At 33.5% G+C, this 17,838-nt stretch overlaps 1 protein-coding gene across 3 annotated transcripts; it reads left to right on the top strand.

Moving 5' to 3' along the window:
• The first annotated feature begins 1,728 nt into the window (after positions 1 to 1,728).
• LOC132300240 (uncharacterized) lies at positions 1,729 to 15,231 on the top strand. 3 transcript variants are annotated; one of them, XM_059797253.1, is made up of 21 exons: positions 1,737 to 2,948; positions 3,047 to 3,118; positions 3,224 to 3,302; positions 6,246 to 6,393; positions 7,055 to 7,178; positions 8,064 to 8,244; positions 8,817 to 8,845; positions 9,141 to 9,289; positions 10,260 to 10,362; positions 10,515 to 10,610; positions 10,693 to 10,748; positions 10,854 to 10,977; positions 12,015 to 12,077; positions 12,174 to 12,233; positions 12,396 to 12,557; positions 12,680 to 12,753; positions 12,854 to 12,947; positions 13,645 to 13,781; positions 13,877 to 13,957; positions 14,306 to 14,411; positions 14,770 to 15,231. In XM_059797253.1, the coding sequence occupies exons 1-21, from the start codon at positions 2,853 to 2,855 to the stop codon at positions 14,839 to 14,841; spliced, it is 2,106 nt and encodes a 701-aa protein (XP_059653236.1). In that variant the 5' UTR covers positions 1,737 to 2,852; the 3' UTR covers positions 14,842 to 15,231. The 3 variants fall into 3 exon arrangements, 2 of the variants coding, with proteins under 2 accessions (XP_059653236.1, XP_059653240.1); XR_009480357.1 differs by lacking the exons at positions 14,306 to 14,411; positions 14,770 to 15,231 and having other exon boundaries at positions 1,729 to 2,948; positions 13,661 to 13,781; XM_059797257.1 differs by lacking the exons at positions 1,737 to 2,948; positions 3,047 to 3,118; positions 6,246 to 6,393 and having other exon boundaries at positions 3,237 to 3,302.
• The last annotated feature ends 2,607 nt before the right edge of the window (positions 15,232 to 17,838 follow it).

Raw genomic sequence — 17,838 nt, 5'->3', positions numbered from 1 at the left:
CGCTATTGCGAGGGAGAATAAGATTACATATTTTTACATCTACATACAAAGAGAGTCTTTTTAGTTCATAATCAAACTAAAGGGTTAGCTCACTGCACTAAACTTTCAGTATTGTGAGATCACAAATGATCAGATCGATGTAAACCACCTTACCTATACATGTGTAGATGTCGTTTTCTACTTATGTTTTTATTGCGACCTCCGGGTTATAATGGGACAATCTTTATGTTGCATTATACCGGCCGCCCTTGTGATTCTATTTATTGAAACGGATCTTTGGGTTATTTCGTCACTAAAAGCAACAGAAAGAGGTGATTATTAATTTTTTTTCCTCGAATGGAATGATTTCATTAAAATATAACATCAAGTACACAGTACCAAAGGGGGCATACCCCCGCAGAACAACTCAAAGAGCAAAATTAGAAAAAGAACCATTTCTCATGGAGTCAGAAAAACAAATAAAAACTATAAGAAGACATTAATACACTACTTTGTTTGGAAGGAAGGAAGAGGAGTGAAGGAAAGACAGGAAGGAAGAAACAAACTTCTTTCGTTTAATATAAATGAGGCAATGAGAGAAGAAAAAAAATGATGGATGAATCATCCTCCTTCCTTCACAAATTTTCTTCTGACACGAAGAAAGAAAGGCAATGTTATTATAAATGTTTTTAAATTACAAATTTTTCTTTATAATTAGCCATTTCTCTTCTCTTCACTCATAACAAACAAAATAAGATATTATCTTATTTTTTTCTTTTCCATTCATCGAAACAAAAAGAGAGTAGTACATAATCTCTCTCTTCTTCTCTCCCTCCTATTCATTTTTCTTCCATCCTATCAAATGGAGCATAAAAGATGAGAAGGAGATCCTCAAAACAAAGAGGTGATTGTTACTAATAGTACATAGTATACTGTTACTATATTATTGAAGGAGCACTTAGGGTGTGTTCAGCTGCATGGAATTAAAATTTATAGAATTTGAGAAAAATAACTAAGAAAATTGAACAAATTTTTTTTTTTTTTAAATTCCACCAATTCCAATTCCAATTCCAATTTCAATTCTATACAGCCAAACATAGCTCAGTGATTTTTACTTAATTGGCCTATATATTTTTGATCTTACCAGTGCACATTCTATTCATAAGTTCTGAGGTACTCATGGGAAAGATGTTCTCTATTCATTTAAGATGAACAGACTGAATGCCACATTGTTTCCTATAAATGCAGGTATGTTGAAGAGGTGGACAACAACCCAGACATCGACCCCAATGAAACATTGGGGCAATTCATCAATTCAAGGGGCTACTCGGAGTTATTCCTCAGGGCTTATCTTGTAAGGCCAGCATTACATTCTATCATCATAATTCATACTTTTATAGCAAAGTATATCAATCAAGTGTTCTCAGCTGAATCCGGATCCTTGCCTTGGTCCTGTGTCACTAGTGCAACACACTATATTCTTGTGACAGAAATGCAACATCTTAAAATAATAATGTAAATTTTTTTATTTCAAAAGGTAAATTTCATTACATATACAAAAGTAATGAAAGGGAGTTTAACAATAAAACTAATTTAAGTAATTTTATATGAGTAGAGACACTCTTATTATGGTCATGACAACAAATATATTAATGACATCATCACTAGGTTAGCCTCGATTCATCATTATCCTATGACTAACCTAATCAATAGCCCAACCCCAAATAGGAAAGGCCCGAGTCCAAGCTAGGAGGATGGCCCAAATGGCAACATTTTAAATTCGAAATAACCGTTGGTTACAATCCCCATATCCGGTAACAGAGTCTTTGGGGGGACCCATGGCTCCTCAAAATGGATGGTCTGGTGGTCTTGCCGGAGGACGAATAATACAGGACGGAAGCTCCCACTTGCTTGCAATGAGTCTGGCCAATGGGCACTCCAAGCTATCAACTCTGACTATGTTAATGGAAGGATATGGAAACCACAACGTGTTTGTTAAAATGCCCACAAGGGACACAGAGTTGTGTTCAAGAAGGATGTGCATCTTCTGTTTAGAGTCGGTCGCCTTAGTTGAATGGTCACTTAGAAAGTGAAGGAATGCTTGGGAATTGAAGGATTATACCATACAAGATGCGGCCAAGGTAATAAGGGAATGTGCTGGTTCAGGTGTTTCATGGTTTGTGCTATTGAAGGGACCAATTTGAAATTGTCGTTCTTGTATGGACAGTGGATGGGAAGGTTAGCTGTTAGTTGCAGCTGTGGTAAGATTGTGGTTATGGTGGCTGGAAAGGACCGTGTTGACTGCTCAGTGAGTGGAGATTCTTTGGTGAAGTGGACCAAGATGACACCAACTGTCAAACAAGAAATTTGAGTTACTTCCATTTCCAATTTCGAGTTCGCGAAGGGGTTGAACAGCTGGCCTAAGTTGAAGAAGCTTCCTCCAATTCCAAGAGTCCAGTCCTGGTATCTTAACTTCCCATATACTTCTTCCTCTCAAAAGGTAGGTTTTCACCCATTGACTCTCGATCATGTTCCACATGTGCTTCATGACTGCAATCTTATTCCATGAGAAAAGATTAGGACGACCTAACCCCCCACCCCTTAGCAACTGTTTTTTTAAGCATTGTACCTGACCACAAAAAAGCCCTGAAAACACCATTAAACTCAATAATAGTACTCTTAGGTAGGATGAACTTTGTGCTGCAATACATTTGTGTGGAGAAAAGCACAGCCCTAATAAGCTGCAGCCTCCCAGCAATGTAAAGTTGTTGTATAAGCGATGTAGAGGCACGTGATGCGACACAGGAGAGGATCCAGTTTCTTTCTGTACTACAAACTCTAGGCATACTAATAATAAATTTGTACAGGTTCCAATGTGTGCTTCAATCTGGTCCTGCCATTCAGAAGCATTAATGAGCTTTTCTGCTTATTATATTCTTTTATTTTGCCTCAATCATAATCTACTACAGGTACATTTCTTTGTTTAAACTCTTGTTATATGGATTATGGTACTTGGGTTTCTTTATGTCAAAGTATTTTGAAGTGTTCATTCAAGTTTGTTATTTAGTTTGTCTCACAGCTCTTTGGCCGCTCTCAGTCACTTACTGTCAAATTGAGTTCACATATTTTTGTCAATAAGGTGATTTTAGTGTTTTGGGGTGCCTCAAAATTATCTACTTGCAACTAGTGATATATTCATGCCATATGTTTCTTGTATGACTTATTTTGTGGGGCTAATAAACAGGTTAGACAGGAGTTGGAGAGCAGAGGTTTTCAAATAAGAACTGGGTGTGAGGTGCATTCTGTTTCCACAGTTGATGAGGGTGAGTACTCTCTCTCTCCTCTTTCAAGTTGAACTGTTATAATGGCACATAGAGATGCCTCCAAACAAGATTAATACATCCAAAACACCAAAATAAATGTGTGTGTGTGTGTGTGTGTGTATACCAAAAATGTAAAACACAAAGAACAATATAAAGTCAGTCATCTCTTAACTGAATGTTCTATATACTAGATGAATACCTGTTCAGGTTCTATCTGGGACCTTCCTTTTTAACTTGCACTGACATCAAAGTATCTCTTTCATCTATTCTGTTGAAGGCCTACTCACTTTCCTTATAAAAATATTCTCTGATTTATTTTTCTCCACATTGTAAACGTTTAATGTTCTAATGATTCATAGGAGACTATCAACTAGGAAAAAAATGATGCGTAGGGGACCCTTTTTATTTCGCATGAGTAGCAATCCATACAACCTCCACAAATGGTGTACTATTGCAGATGTTTAATCTACTTGTACCACATTTCCTTTTCCTTTCTTCTTCTTCCTATTTTTTTTTTTTTTTTTTTTTTTTTTTTTGGTATGAAAGGTTACCTGTACCACATTTTCCTTCAAGAAGCCGTTAGTCATATCCGCATATGGGATAAGTGATTTCTTTATGTCATTATTCAAGTAGGATCTTAAAGCCGCCCACTGGCTTACTATATCCAGATTAGTCAATGAACCTCTTATAGCAAACCACTGAGAAAATGACTCTGAATTGCTGCTGAGAACCACTTTACTAGCAACTTTAGTTTTCTGACCTTATTCATCCTGTGCTGATCTAGCAATGAAAATCTAAATTTGGTTGTCTTCTCTGTCAATTGAACTAATCATTTTTCTTTTCGTTAGCAGGATCCTTGAATGGTCACTTTCCATTGGCCATTTCGAATGATATCTGTGACCAAAGACAACCCTCTCTCCATAGGTTTCCCTCAGTGGGTATCTGAAATTCAAGCTGTAAGAATTTCCCTTCCCCATGTCCCACTTCTTATAACTCTTGATTGTCATTCCGAGCCTGAAAACCTTTTTTCCAACCCCAAGAGCTGTCAAGGTGTATATCCCAAATTATCTGCCCCCATCAGAAATTTATGATCCCACTTAATACACAAATATATCTTGTTGGTCAACAAGTTCCATATGTGCCTAGTCATCGATACCTTTTTGCAATCCCCATTCCTCTAAAACCCAAGGCCCATTCTTTCTTAGGAATACACCAGGTTGCCAGCTAGCTCTACTTGTAGATTTTTGTATATCTGTCCCACCCAGTAAAAAGGTTCAAAAGAGGGTTTAACCTCTTTAATCATTTTCTACATATGAATAAACATACTGCTTAGTGAATTTGAATACTAAACAAGACTGCTCAATAAGCTGCGTACTCCCAGCATAAGAGACTTGGCTGCCCAACTTTGAATTTTGTTAGTAATTTCTGCACTAGATCGTTACAATTCTCAACCTTGGGTTTATGCCTCGTTCCTGTATCATTTGTTAAAGTCTCTCACTGATTGCTCATTCAAACAAATTTTTTATTTTTTATTTTTTTCATATTCAAACAAGAAATGAAGATACAACTCTTGGAGAGAGCTTGGCCCACACCTTGACAAGACTTTTGGAATTCGACAAGACCCTTGGAAAGGGCAACCCCTCCCTCCACCCATAGAGTATAGGTTTCAGACCAGACCAGTTTGGGGAATTCATTAAGAGCTCTCTTTAAGGTTTTAATGGACTCCAAGTCTGCTGAGCTTAGGAGAAACAGATCATTGACAAAGCAGTGTGGGTGATGTCTATGCTTCACATTTAGGATATATTTGACCATAGATTGTTACAAGATGGGACCAGAAAAATACCTTTGTTTTTGGCCCCACCAAAATACTGAGAATTTAGGAGCCATGATGCGAGCCTTTATCCATTGCATCCAGTTGACAGGAAAATTTAGCATCTTCAGAACATCCAAGACCAAATTCAAATTCAATGAGAGATATGAGTTCATAAGATTATTCTTCAAAGCACCCCTAGGAGATCTTTTGTTTCTGTGACAGTTCTAATCTCCCAGACGTGAAAGAAGACTGATATGAACTAGTTTTGACATAACTTCCCGTATTGTAGTAGCAAGCAACTTGTATACACTTGTGCACTTTTGCAACAAGAACTAGGTCTATACTCTGTCATAGGATTAGGTTTCTCCATCTTAGATATAAGGGCTATTAATTGTTTTTCTGATTCTTATTTTAGTATTCCTTGGTGGTTGCATTTTGATTCAAACAAAGGTGAATTTTGGATAATTTATGATGATCAATAATATATGCTTTTAGTAGGCTTCAATTTTGATTAGGTCAATTAAAAATAGATTTCTTTTTTGAACTATCATTCTGGTCTACAATAGTGGATGAATATGTTGAATAATTGAAACTCACTTAAAAAGAAAAACATTTTGAAATATTTTATAATATTGGAAGGCTAATAAGTGAGAGGATGCCGGGTCATGTTTGGGAGCAGCCACTTTATGGAAACAATGCCGAAAGTTTGATCTTTTCCAACATTCATCTGTTAGCACCCCCATAAGCGAGAACAAACCCCTACCATGAGATTCTCGTCAAAATCTGCAAAAAGTTCCAGTATGTTATTTTGGCATTGGAAGTTTATGCCTTTGCAGTGGCCAAGGAAAACATTTCACAGATAATGAATGTCCATCCTTTTACCCTTTTGCTAAGAGAACAAAACATCTTGCTTTTGCATTCATTCTATTGCAATATGGGATCTAATATTAATGAAACTTATAGTTTGTGATAAGTATAAGCAATTGTTATTGTTGTAAAGCTGTAAAATATACATATGCAATGTCAAAGACTTGGCAGTTTGAATCAATTTTGTGCATTATGTTGATCAGAATTATGAAAGTTTGAATCAATTATTATATTGATCGAAATTATGAAAAGAGCTGGATCAGGTTGCTTTATAAGATGTGAAGATGGTTCTCAAGAACTGTACAATGGTTGCATAATGGCCATCCATGCTCCAGATGCTTTAGAAATGTTGGGGGAACAAGCGACATGTGATGAAACTAGAGCACTTGGTGCATTCCAATATGTTTATAGGTGCCGACACAGTAAAATCTTCCCCACAATATTTGACAGTTTTGAATTACATTTTTCTAATATTCTTACGCATTCATGAAAATTATAGCTAAAGCTTACGAAAACCAGGTTATTTTCAGGATTGACTAAGGTAGGATAGGATTTGTTTTATTTTATTTCTTTTAATTTAATTTTTGAGCCAAAAGCTATGATTCATTTTTAAGTTTTCACAGGCCTCATCTTCCACTTGTGCTGCTGATGCTTCTTATCATCTCATTTATATCTAGTTAAAACAGAAGTTATATTCAAATCAACTTTTTGTGGAAATTTTTTACTTTTATAAATGTATATCAAATTACATATTTCATTTGAAGTGGTCTCCATCAAAGTTTTTAAAAATACATATATTTTTCTTAACTTGATTACAAGAAATCTATGATTCCTACCTTCAAAATTAGCATCTCTGTAGTGTTCATGTTAATTGGAGTACATAAAAAACTGCCACGTCAATTTGAAAAGTTTGGAACTACTACTAGATAATTCTTTCTATGGTGTTCTGACTAAGTTGATACTCATTTAATTATTTCCTTTTTGGTTCATTAAAATACGGTGGTTGCAACTGATGTTTTCCTTTAGTTTATTTCTCAAAAATGGACAATCATTCATTAAGTTTTTACGGCAGTGATATTTTCCTTCATCGCGACAAAAGTCTAATGCCCAAAAACCCAGCAACGTGGAGTGCATTGAATTTTCTTGGTACTATGGATAACAAAGTATGTGTAACATACTGGCTCAATGTTCTCCAGGTTTGTAACCCTCTCTCCTCGTGTGAATTGTAGTTGTATCATGTATGTATGTGTTGCAGAAGTAATTACCATTAATTAAGGAGGTTATGGACTTCAAGACCTTATTTAGTAATTTTTCTCAGATATTCTGATCCACATTAAGATGTATCATATGGTAATTTCTCATTTCAGTCAGTACACAAATTCCCTATGGAGAGGCAAGTTTAGTCAGAGCTATGAATATAAACTAATGAAGATGTTAGAGTTATTATTATTTTACAGCCAATAATACCCCTAGGTTAATATAACCAAAGGAGGTAATAACTGACTGTAAAATAATAATAACTCTGACAGAAGACAAGGATATCCCTCTCTGGAGACACATAGGAATGCTCTCCCCCAAATAACAAAATATTAAAGAGCCACAAAAATAGAGCTGTATGTATGTCTGAGTCACACTCAGTCATTGGCACCAAATCCAATTTGGAGAACTTTGGAGAGACATAGGATTTTTCTACCGCAAATAATTCTTCAAAACCTAACTTAATCAAAAGATGGTTCCTCTATTGTAAATCTGACTACTGGAACCAACAAGGTCTAATTACTAAATATTAATCTAGACGAATCTCCTCTTTTTGGGCAGTTGTTCCTCTTTTCTTCCATTTGGACTATTGTTTTCTTTATTATTGATAGCGTGCTACCTAAAGTTAACTTGTATGGAAAGCTTCAAAATTCTAACCAAAAAATGCATATTAAGTGGATAATCGATAAAATATCAAAGATAAAGTTTTCACATGCTCAAACATTCTATTATGATGTTTCCATATAATTTACCGTCTCTCAGAAAGTGAGTTCTTTTCTGAGATTAAAATGCGTGATTATTCCATAAGCTTTCTGAGCATGCAGAACATTGGTGAAACAAACCTACCTTATCTGGTTACTGTTAATCCATTTCACACACCTGAGCATACATTGCTGAAGTGGTCAACTGGCCATCCACTCCCAACGGTTGCTGCAGCAAAAGCTTCCTTTGAGCTTGATCGAATTCAAGGGAAGAGAGGAATATGGTTCTGTGGAGCTTACCACGGTGAGTTTTCTTCCTTATGATGAAAACTTAAAACTCTTTGTAAATCACATTTCATTGCATGAGTTCAGATCCTTTTTTCTTGAACCATAGTGTGTTTGAAAAACAAAATAAAAAAATAATATTTTTTAGGGAATTACAAAAGACTGCTCTCTAAAATTAGACCTTTTTCTTGACTCAGTGTTTAGGAAGTGGAGATCAAACGAAGTTTTAAACTGCTTTCTGTTTTCTAGTGACAATTTTGTATTCTCAGAAAAATGAACCAAATAAATCCTAAGTTTCTATGTCCATTTTATAGCACATAATTTGCGATCTCAAGGGAAGTATTCATGTTTTAAATTAATGCACATGACTGCTTAATGATTGTTAATGTTAGGAATACTTTTGAAGTTTCATGCAAGAAATATAGTGCTTCGATTCTTTAAGCCGTCGTGACTTTTTATTTTGCATTGCTAAGGTCTGCCGTCTGTTGTACTTTCATCTGTTCAGAAAAACAGAAATAGTTTATCTTCTTTCTGGCTAAGTTAATAAGCTTATAATTTACTGACACACATGCTTTACATATTCACTTTCAGGATATGGATTCCATGAGGATAAGCTAAAGGTATCCTAGGTTTTTTTTAATAACACGTGTGTGTGTGTATATATATATATATATATATTTTTTTTTTTTTGTGATAACACAAATAAAAGTTGCTTTAAAATATATAACAACGATTTTGAAGGCAATTGAAGAATGTGCTTTCCACATCTTATTGATGATAAAAGCTAATAGCTATTGCCTTTGGTGTTTGGTATCCTCTTAATTGTTTGCTTGATATATTTTACATGTAAAAAGATAACATAGAAACTCATTTAGTTGGTATTATGTGGCTTAAACTGATGTATAGTTTTTGCAGGCTGGCATGGGCGCTGCACATAGTATTCTTAAAAAGAGTGTTGCTGTTCCAAATAATCCAAGATATATGGTACCTTCTTTGGCTGAAGCATGGGCATGCACTATTGTTACCAAATTTCTTCAACATTTTATCTCAACTGGCTGCCTAATGTGAGTTCACTCAGAGGACATATTTATATTATTTTACTTCTTGAAATGAAATAAACTTATATTTGAGCCAAGACACTCTATGGGTGTTTATTTAGTCATTTTGTTGCTTGGAAGAGGGCATCGTGCTAATTTTCCAATACTTTTGTTGGGAAGTGTGATCTGTTTCTGTTTCTTAGGAGATCAAAACAGAAAATTTGAGATGATTTAGGGCTTGTGTAACAAGAGGACCATAAACTGCACCAGGAAAGATTGGTTCGGTTCAAGCTATAGTAGCTACTTGGGCAGGAAAGGTGCTAAAAGAACATGATTTTCAATCGTACTTATATAGCCATAAAATAGGATTGTATGGTTTGATGGTTGTATTCTCATGGTAGATGGAATGATAGGACAGGGGGTATTGTTTGGTGCAATGGTAAAAGCTCAGAGTGACAGTAACAAGTCACTGGTTTAAGCTTGAAATTACCTACTTTATATAAAATAATGTTTAATTTATAAAAAAAAATGGTGAATGCTAGGATTCATTGGATAATCCATTATCTACAAAATTGTGGTGATTTTAGTTTCTAGTTGCATTATTTATGCACCGTGAGTAGTACTTTTGCCTTAAATTTTCAATTATAATTCACTGAACTCTCTGACTTCTGTTTGATTTAATCTACACTTGCTTTCTTCCTCTTGCTGCTAAAACTCTGATGCATGACGCTCAAATGTAGCTTTCATCAAAGTGTCATCCAGATCCCTTAAGGTCTTCTTTACCACAACTAAGTAATGCCCATCCTGCTTTCCTTTTTCTTTTTCTTATTTATTTATTTATTTTTATTATTTTATTTAATTCACTCTTTGTTGCATAATCTGATTTTTTGTGATCCAATTTAGTTAATAACTGATCTTGACATTGAACTGTTTTCTATGAATTCCAGCACAAAACCTAATTAAAATTTGGTATCATGTCTTTTGTGGCACACCCTAGCTTATTGGAAGGAGGAGGTACAGTTTTCACCTTTGAAGGAACAAGAAAGAAAAGTCTTCTTAAAACTTGTCTGAAAATTCACAATCCCCAGTTTTACTGGAAGGTATGCGCCTATTATCTGTGTTTGACATTTCTTTCAATAGGGGTGCGTCATATATTTCTAAAGATAAACAACAGCCAAATATATAATTGTTGATTAAAATTAAGTTAGAGTTCTGTGATATATAAATTTCTTACTTGGAATTCTTTTGACAGGTTGCTACTCAAGCTGAATTAGGCATTGCAGATGCATACATTAATGGCGATTTTTCTTTTGTTGATAAAAGTGAAGGTCTTCTGAATCTTTTCATGGTAATTCTGCAGATCTATGCTTAGTTTCAAACTTTCAAGTGTTCCCTGTAGATGTTTACCTTTCCAAAATTCTATTCTGCAGATTTTTATTGCCAACACAGATTTAAAAAATTCTGTCTCAAGATCTAATAACAAAAGGTAAATATTGATTTGAACCAGCTATACTGTGATATGAGTGTACGAATTTTGGTCATATCCTAATTATCACTACTTGAGTTTCCATCGATTCTGTTTTGGCATTAGGGGTTGGTGGATGCCATTGCTTTCCACAGCTGGAATTGCATCCACAAAGTATTGCCTCAAGCATGTTTTGCGGCAGAATACTCTTACCCAAGCTCGCAGGAACATCTCTCGTCATTATGATCTGGTACGAGATACCAATCCATTGACAAATGTCTTTTCATTCTCCCTCTCAATAAGTTCAGAAATTACTTGCTGGAGGTTCATAATTCTCTATCTGCATGGTATTGTCTATAGCCGTATAGTTATGAACAGAAGTATCACATGACATCCTAGTTTAAAAAATTATTTGGACGATGGTTTCTGTCCTTCAAAATAAAAATTGTTTTTAGAAATGAAGATTTTTTTTTATCAAGACAGTGAGTATTTCAATGAAAGCTGAATGAAGGGACATGTTGTATAGATGAGCTCATACCAAACAATGTAACAGTAATAAATAAAAATAAAGAATAAAATAAAACAAGTATCAGCATTTCAATACCATATACAGCAGTGTGAAAATGAAATAGCATGTATGCATATGCTCTTAAAATTGGAACATTTGAAATTGAACATGCAATAATGTAATTAACATGATATGTCTTAGTTGCTCAAAGGGAGGGAAAATGCAGAAGTAAGTTTCAGGGTAGGATCAGGGAAGAACTAATAAATGAACTTACATTATTCTACTGTAGAAAATAGAAGTATGTATTAAATAACATGAGTATTTAGCCGCCTCCCCATGTCGTTGGATTTGGATGAATCAAATCCGACGCTCAGGCATATACCTGCACCCCACAAATGTAATTGAGTCCAATCAAGCGGGTCTCTAGTTAATAATACACTTCTACCTTTGGATAATAATTTCTTTATGTTGATCAAAATATGTTTTAATAAAACAAGAGTCTTTATAAAATAGCTTTATCATCAAGTTTATTTTCTTCAATTTCCATCAGAATGGCCTGTAACCCTTTTTGTTTTCATGGTAGCATCATGCAGATCTGTATGAATTTGCATATACCAACTTTTGTTTAAAACGATATCACACCTGTTTGAAATTATATTATTGCAAGTAATTAGCTTGCAATCTGACTATTTGCATACACCAAGTTTTCGTTTTCATGGTAGTATAAATTAACTTTCAAATGTAATCTGACTATTTGTTTTTGGTTTTTTGTTTCGCAGAGTAACGAACTTTTCGCTCTATTCTTGGATGAAACAATGTCATACTCCTGTGCAATATTTAAGGTCCAGATTTTGATCTTTTGATTATTTTATCTTCCAACCCCAAAATTTATCCTCTCTTTTTTTCGAACTTTGTAATAGTGTTTCCATTTCTGATAGACGGAAAGTGAAGACTTGAAAGTTGCACAGCTAAGAAAAATCTCAACCCTGATTGAAAAAGTGAGGTTATCTATAACATTTGTTTCATTTTTAGTGATAATTTCTCAGGAAAATTATCTTATTTGCACTATTTTCTGTTCCAATCTCATTTTTAATGATAAATAAAATTTCACTATCTCATTTTTTTATGAAAATTTTTAATGAATTCTATTATGTTTCTAGGCTAGAATTGTTGAGAAACATGAAATTCTTGATATTGGGTGTGGTTGGGGAAGTTTAGCTATTGAAGTTGTAAAACGAACTGGATGCAAATATACTGGCATAAGCTTATCTGAGGAGCAACTCAGACTTGCGGAAATGCGAGTGAGGGAAGCTGGCCTTCAGGTGATTAGTTTTTACTAACTAGTCTCAAAACTGTAATTAGAGTATCTTTATTTGTTTCTTGTTACCTTGAGACAGTTGTTTCTGTTGTGTCTCTTATCATTTTAAATGGACTTCACTCTCAGGACCGCATAAGATTTCTTCTCTGTGACTATCGCCAACTACCTGATACCTACAAATATGATAGGATTATCTCTTGGTGAGTTCATCTCCAAATTACCTACCAGAACATAAAAAATGGAGTTCATCTCCAATTTACATCAGATAATAACTTGCCAAATTTGCACACATATTTACAGTGAGATGATAGAGCATGTTGGCCACGAATACCTTGAGGAGTTCTTTAGTCGTTGTGAGTCACTATTGGCAGAAGATGGGCTTCTTGTCCTACAGGTAAGGATAATACAAATAAAAGTAAAAAAATAAAATAAAAGAACCCAAATTCTGCATAGTTTGTTCTCTACCATTGTATTTTTTGTTCATTTAGTTCTTTTATTTAAACAATTTTTTATCTCTTGGTTGCATTGAAAGAAATTAGTGTTTGAATTCCTATATATAGTTTCAGCAATGGCAATTAAAATTCACATCAGTGAGCCAATTCTGCATATTTTCTAATGGATTACTTGCTAGCATATATGTAGTATAAGCTAATTAATCAATTTGATTTGAGAGGAATCTGATGGATAAATTTCTGAAGCTTGAAATGGCTAAATTATAAAACAATGTCACATTCTAATGGGATATTTTAGACGCGATGGAGATCAGAGCAATTTGATTTCACCAATGATTTAAAAGATGTCCGCTTTGCTAGCTTTTGATAGCATTTAAATGATTTGTTTTTCCATGACACATACACTTCAGGATCTCAATAAATGCCTCATTTTGATGTAAAATCACATATTAAAATTTCAACTTTTGTTTTTTTTCCCCACACAATGCCATGCCAACTGATTTGCAAAGCTAACTGACTAATATAACTTCTAATCTTCTTAATATCTAGAATCAAATTGAAAATTTCATGTCATTAAATTAACAATGCTATAACATTTTAGTGATTTTCTAACAGCTTAGAGTTGTTGATTTTCCTTAGTTCACGTCAATACCAGATCAAACGTACGACGAGTTCAGGCGAAGCCCGGGCTTCATGAAGGAATATATTTTTCCTGGTGGATGCCTGCCTTCATTAAATAGAATAACATCAGCTATGGCGACTTCATCTAGACTCTGGTAAAGGCCTGCATTGTTTGTATAAACATATAGTTGGGTATTGTTTCTCTTCAACTTCTCTTTTCTGAAAATTTACGGAAGTGCTCTAAGTGCAGTGTTGAGCACCTTGAAAGCATAGGCATTCACTTTTACCAAACACTCAGATGCTGGAGGAAAAACTTCATGGAAAACCAGAGGTAAAATAAACTTTTCTCCTTTCTTCCGCATAGAAATTGAGGATTTCTTCTTCTTAACTCGGGTATGGTGTCTGTGCTGTAGTCCTTTTTTCCCTCTTCTTCTTCTTTAAATTTATTACTGCAATTTTATATTTATGAATTTTTATGAACTGTAATATTTGAGAATAATGGCATACTATTTGAATTTTGATTACTTCACCATTACTGAACTTGTATTTTTCTTTTTCCTCTGGTGATTCTTCTTTTTGAATTTCGATCTGCAGCATTTGCCACTATAAACATATCATCTACTCGTTACGTTATTAAAAAGTACATTAAGTTTGAAATATCCTCTACTCTTGTTCTCAGCAAAATTCTCACATTGGGATTCGATGAAAAGTTCATCCGGACATGGGAGTATTATTTCGATTATTGTGCAGCTGGTTTCAAGACTGGTACGATTGGAAATTATCAGGTATCTCTCCCTCTTGTGTCGCAGATTTCTTGATAAGGTCCTATCGTTCTGTAATGAGCCAAAACAAAAATGAACCACATAAATCAGGTGGTATTCGGATGTCCCAATGCGAATGCAACTGTGCCATTGTGGTTCCATAGCATACTAAATTACAAGTTAGTTGTGTTAAATGAAATCGTGAAAATCAACCGATGAAATTATGAATATGGTATTTGACAAGAAGATCAAGTAAAACACTTGTTTGGTCTGATGAATTGCATGATTCTTTATTTTCATACTTACTGAGGTTTGAAGACTAACTAGTATGAAAATTTTGGTTCTATGACTCAAAAAAGTATTTTAATTCCCTCCAATGCAGATTGTATTTTCTCGACCGGGCAATGTCACCATGTTTGCTGATGCATATGAGGATCTACCTTCTGCTTGTTGATCGTGTGAACCCTAGAAAGATTGTATTGTTTGAACCTTATATTTTGGCTGTCTCCTTTATGGATTGCTTTCTCTGAAGATGAATCAACTATATTCAGGAAAGGTGACAGATGCCTATACATAAAAACTATATTCCTATGGTTGCTGAGAAAAATGCCTTTACATAAAAATGGCATTGCTACTTACCCAAATGACAACCAACTTGCGATGTCAATTTTGGCTTTAATTGACCATGTTAATGTTACGATTTGTTGAATAAATGTAATTCAAAAAACAAAATTGTTGTATTTCTACGTTGTCAAACGAATGTATGTATTTCAAAAGAAACCTTCCAAGGCTTGCATGTTATGAAAAAAAATAAAAAATAAAAAAATCAAAGTTGGTTCACTTGAAATGTACAATCACGTAAATATGTATTATATGTTAATTAAAGTAAAATTAATATAGCAACCACGACGACCACGCCAAGTCGTTGCAATGTCTTTAAAAAAAATTCATGTCCAATGTTTTTCTATCTCGACCAACCCTTAACTCCGATTATCATGAGACCATTTATAATCATCCAATATATTTAAGTAATTATATTGAGCCATGATTTGTTAAGTGTTTACCGTTTAGTCATAGGAATATGTGCCACCAATCAATTTGAATGTCACCCATGACTTGATATGCATGGCGTACTCTATATATATATATACACACACATACATATACATATATATTCCCTCCCCCAAAAATAGTATCGTACAGTTCCCGAAGCACGACATTATTTTTGGGACGGAGAGAGTATCTATGTATTATATTTTATCCTTAAAAAAATAAAAATAAAACTATTAATACAGCATAAGGCGGCCATAATCAATTTGCAAAGAGTTGCAATTCAAACAAGAGAATCATCTTTAATTATACCACTGTTAGTCTGTTATGATGCATTTATATTCTATTTTTTGGTGAGCCCTTAAGGCCTCTTTTAACTCATAGGTACTCTATTCAACACCTAATCCATAATATTAATGTTTATTTTAGACTATAATACTTGGGGACTGAACTGTTGTTGTTGTTGTGTTTTTTTATTTATTTATTATTATTTGAAATACATTCATTAATTTGATAATGTAAAGGTACAAGAAGTTTAGAAATAGATTTATTCTCTTTAAATTATAACAGCAACAACGATGACCAATAAAAGTCAACTGGACAAGGGAAGAAATAGACAAATTAAGATGCTTCAAGAGTACCTTTGTGTTGATCACTCATTCACACTCTTATGGACAATGAATTATATCGGTAAAACTTGAAATGTTACATTATCAAAGATCTAAAAGAAAATAGTTCTAGAGGTACTTTTTGATGAATATTTCAACCATCCGTAACAACAACAAATAAATAAATATAAATTAAATAAATAAAATTTCATACTTCAACCTAATGGTGGTAAAATGGGTCAGAAAACATCAATATATCTGTCCATATTCGCCCGTTTTTTTAATGATTATGGGTACACTATATTTAATTTGAAGGTCAAGATGGGTTGGGTAATTTTTAACCACTTAATTTGAAGGTCAAGATACTATATTCAACTCATATTCCACACATCACATAATAAACACACAACATACATCTATTCTATATTGTACTCAATATATTTTTCTCTCTAAAATTCTCTCACTCACAATCCTCGCTCTCTCTCTAAATTTGTTTCCCATCATTCCCCCCTCTCTCTAGAAATTTCTTTTTAAAAAAATAATAATTAAAAAAATTTAAAAATAATTGAAAAAAATAATTTTAAATAATTAAAATAAATTTTAAACCTTTTGAAAATAAATAATTTAAAAATTAAAAAATATTTTAAAATTTGAAAAAAATATTTTTGTTATGAAATATATTCTGAATTTAATAGTTGATTGAAAGTTTGTTTTATAATGTAAAATTTGTTACAATATTTTTAGAAGTAAAAAGATATTTAATCAAAAAGTATTACAGTACAAGATTTAATTATGAATTATGAAAAATAAAAATAAAAATTTGCTCAGACTATATTGTTTTGCTATAGTGCGAAAATATTAAGAAATATTTTTCATGTAAGCTTTTTTTTTTATAACAGTTTTATTCAAATAACAACAAAAGTTATCAAAATATGATTTGATTTTTTATCAATACATAAAGAACAAAACCAAAGCCAAATCTTTATTTTTGTAGAACTTGAGCGTTCAACCATTTTGTTTTCAAAAAATAAGATATTATCAGTAGATAATAGGTTATGTATGCAAAAAATATTTATTTATATATTTATTGAATTTTTTCAATTCTTTTTATCCAAAACCTACTGAGTAAAACTATAGGCCCCGTCGCTGTAAATAAACAAATTTGTAGGGATGGCAAAAGTTGAACGACTTGAACACGATACGAGTTAAACGGGTTTGGGTTGACTTTAAACAGGTTCAGGTCATAAACGGGTCGACACGATTAGTCCGTTTAGCTAATCGTGTCATATTTGGGTTGAGGGGTTCAACCCGTGTAACTCGTTTCTACACGTTTAACTATATATTTTGTAAATAATTTTTTTTAAAAGTTTTAAAATTAATATATAAATTCATGTCTTATAATTTAATCTTTTGTAAACTAAAAACTATTTAGTAATTTTGTTGAGAGATCCGAGCCCGAGGCATGAATAGTGGCTACAGTGGGTTCTGTGATGCGTAACTTGGGTTTTAGTATTTATTATTTTATTGAGTATTATTAATAATTTAAATAATATATATGTATATTTTTGGTAAATATGTCATTAAACGAGTTACACATGTAACCCGTTTAATAAACAGGTCGGGTTAGTGCTGAGAGTTTCTGACACAATTATTAAACAGGTCGGGTTAGTGCTGAGAGTTTCTGACACAATTATTAAACGGGTCGTGTTCGGATTGAGCTGTTTAGTATAATACCCTTAAGTAGTTAAGTTGACACGACACGATTATAACTCGGAAACACAAATTGACACCCT

Source organism: Cornus florida, unplaced genomic scaffold (assembly GCF_030987335.1).
Source record: "Cornus florida cultivar Cherokee Brave unplaced genomic scaffold, ASM3098733v1 CherokeeBrave_3.0.0_Hap2_Chr01, whole genome shotgun sequence".
NCBI classification, from domain to species: Eukaryota; Viridiplantae; Streptophyta; class Magnoliopsida; order Cornales; family Cornaceae; genus Cornus; species Cornus florida.
Note: the sequence above shows the minus strand (reverse complement) of the source record. Positions and strands in the feature narration are given on the sequence as shown.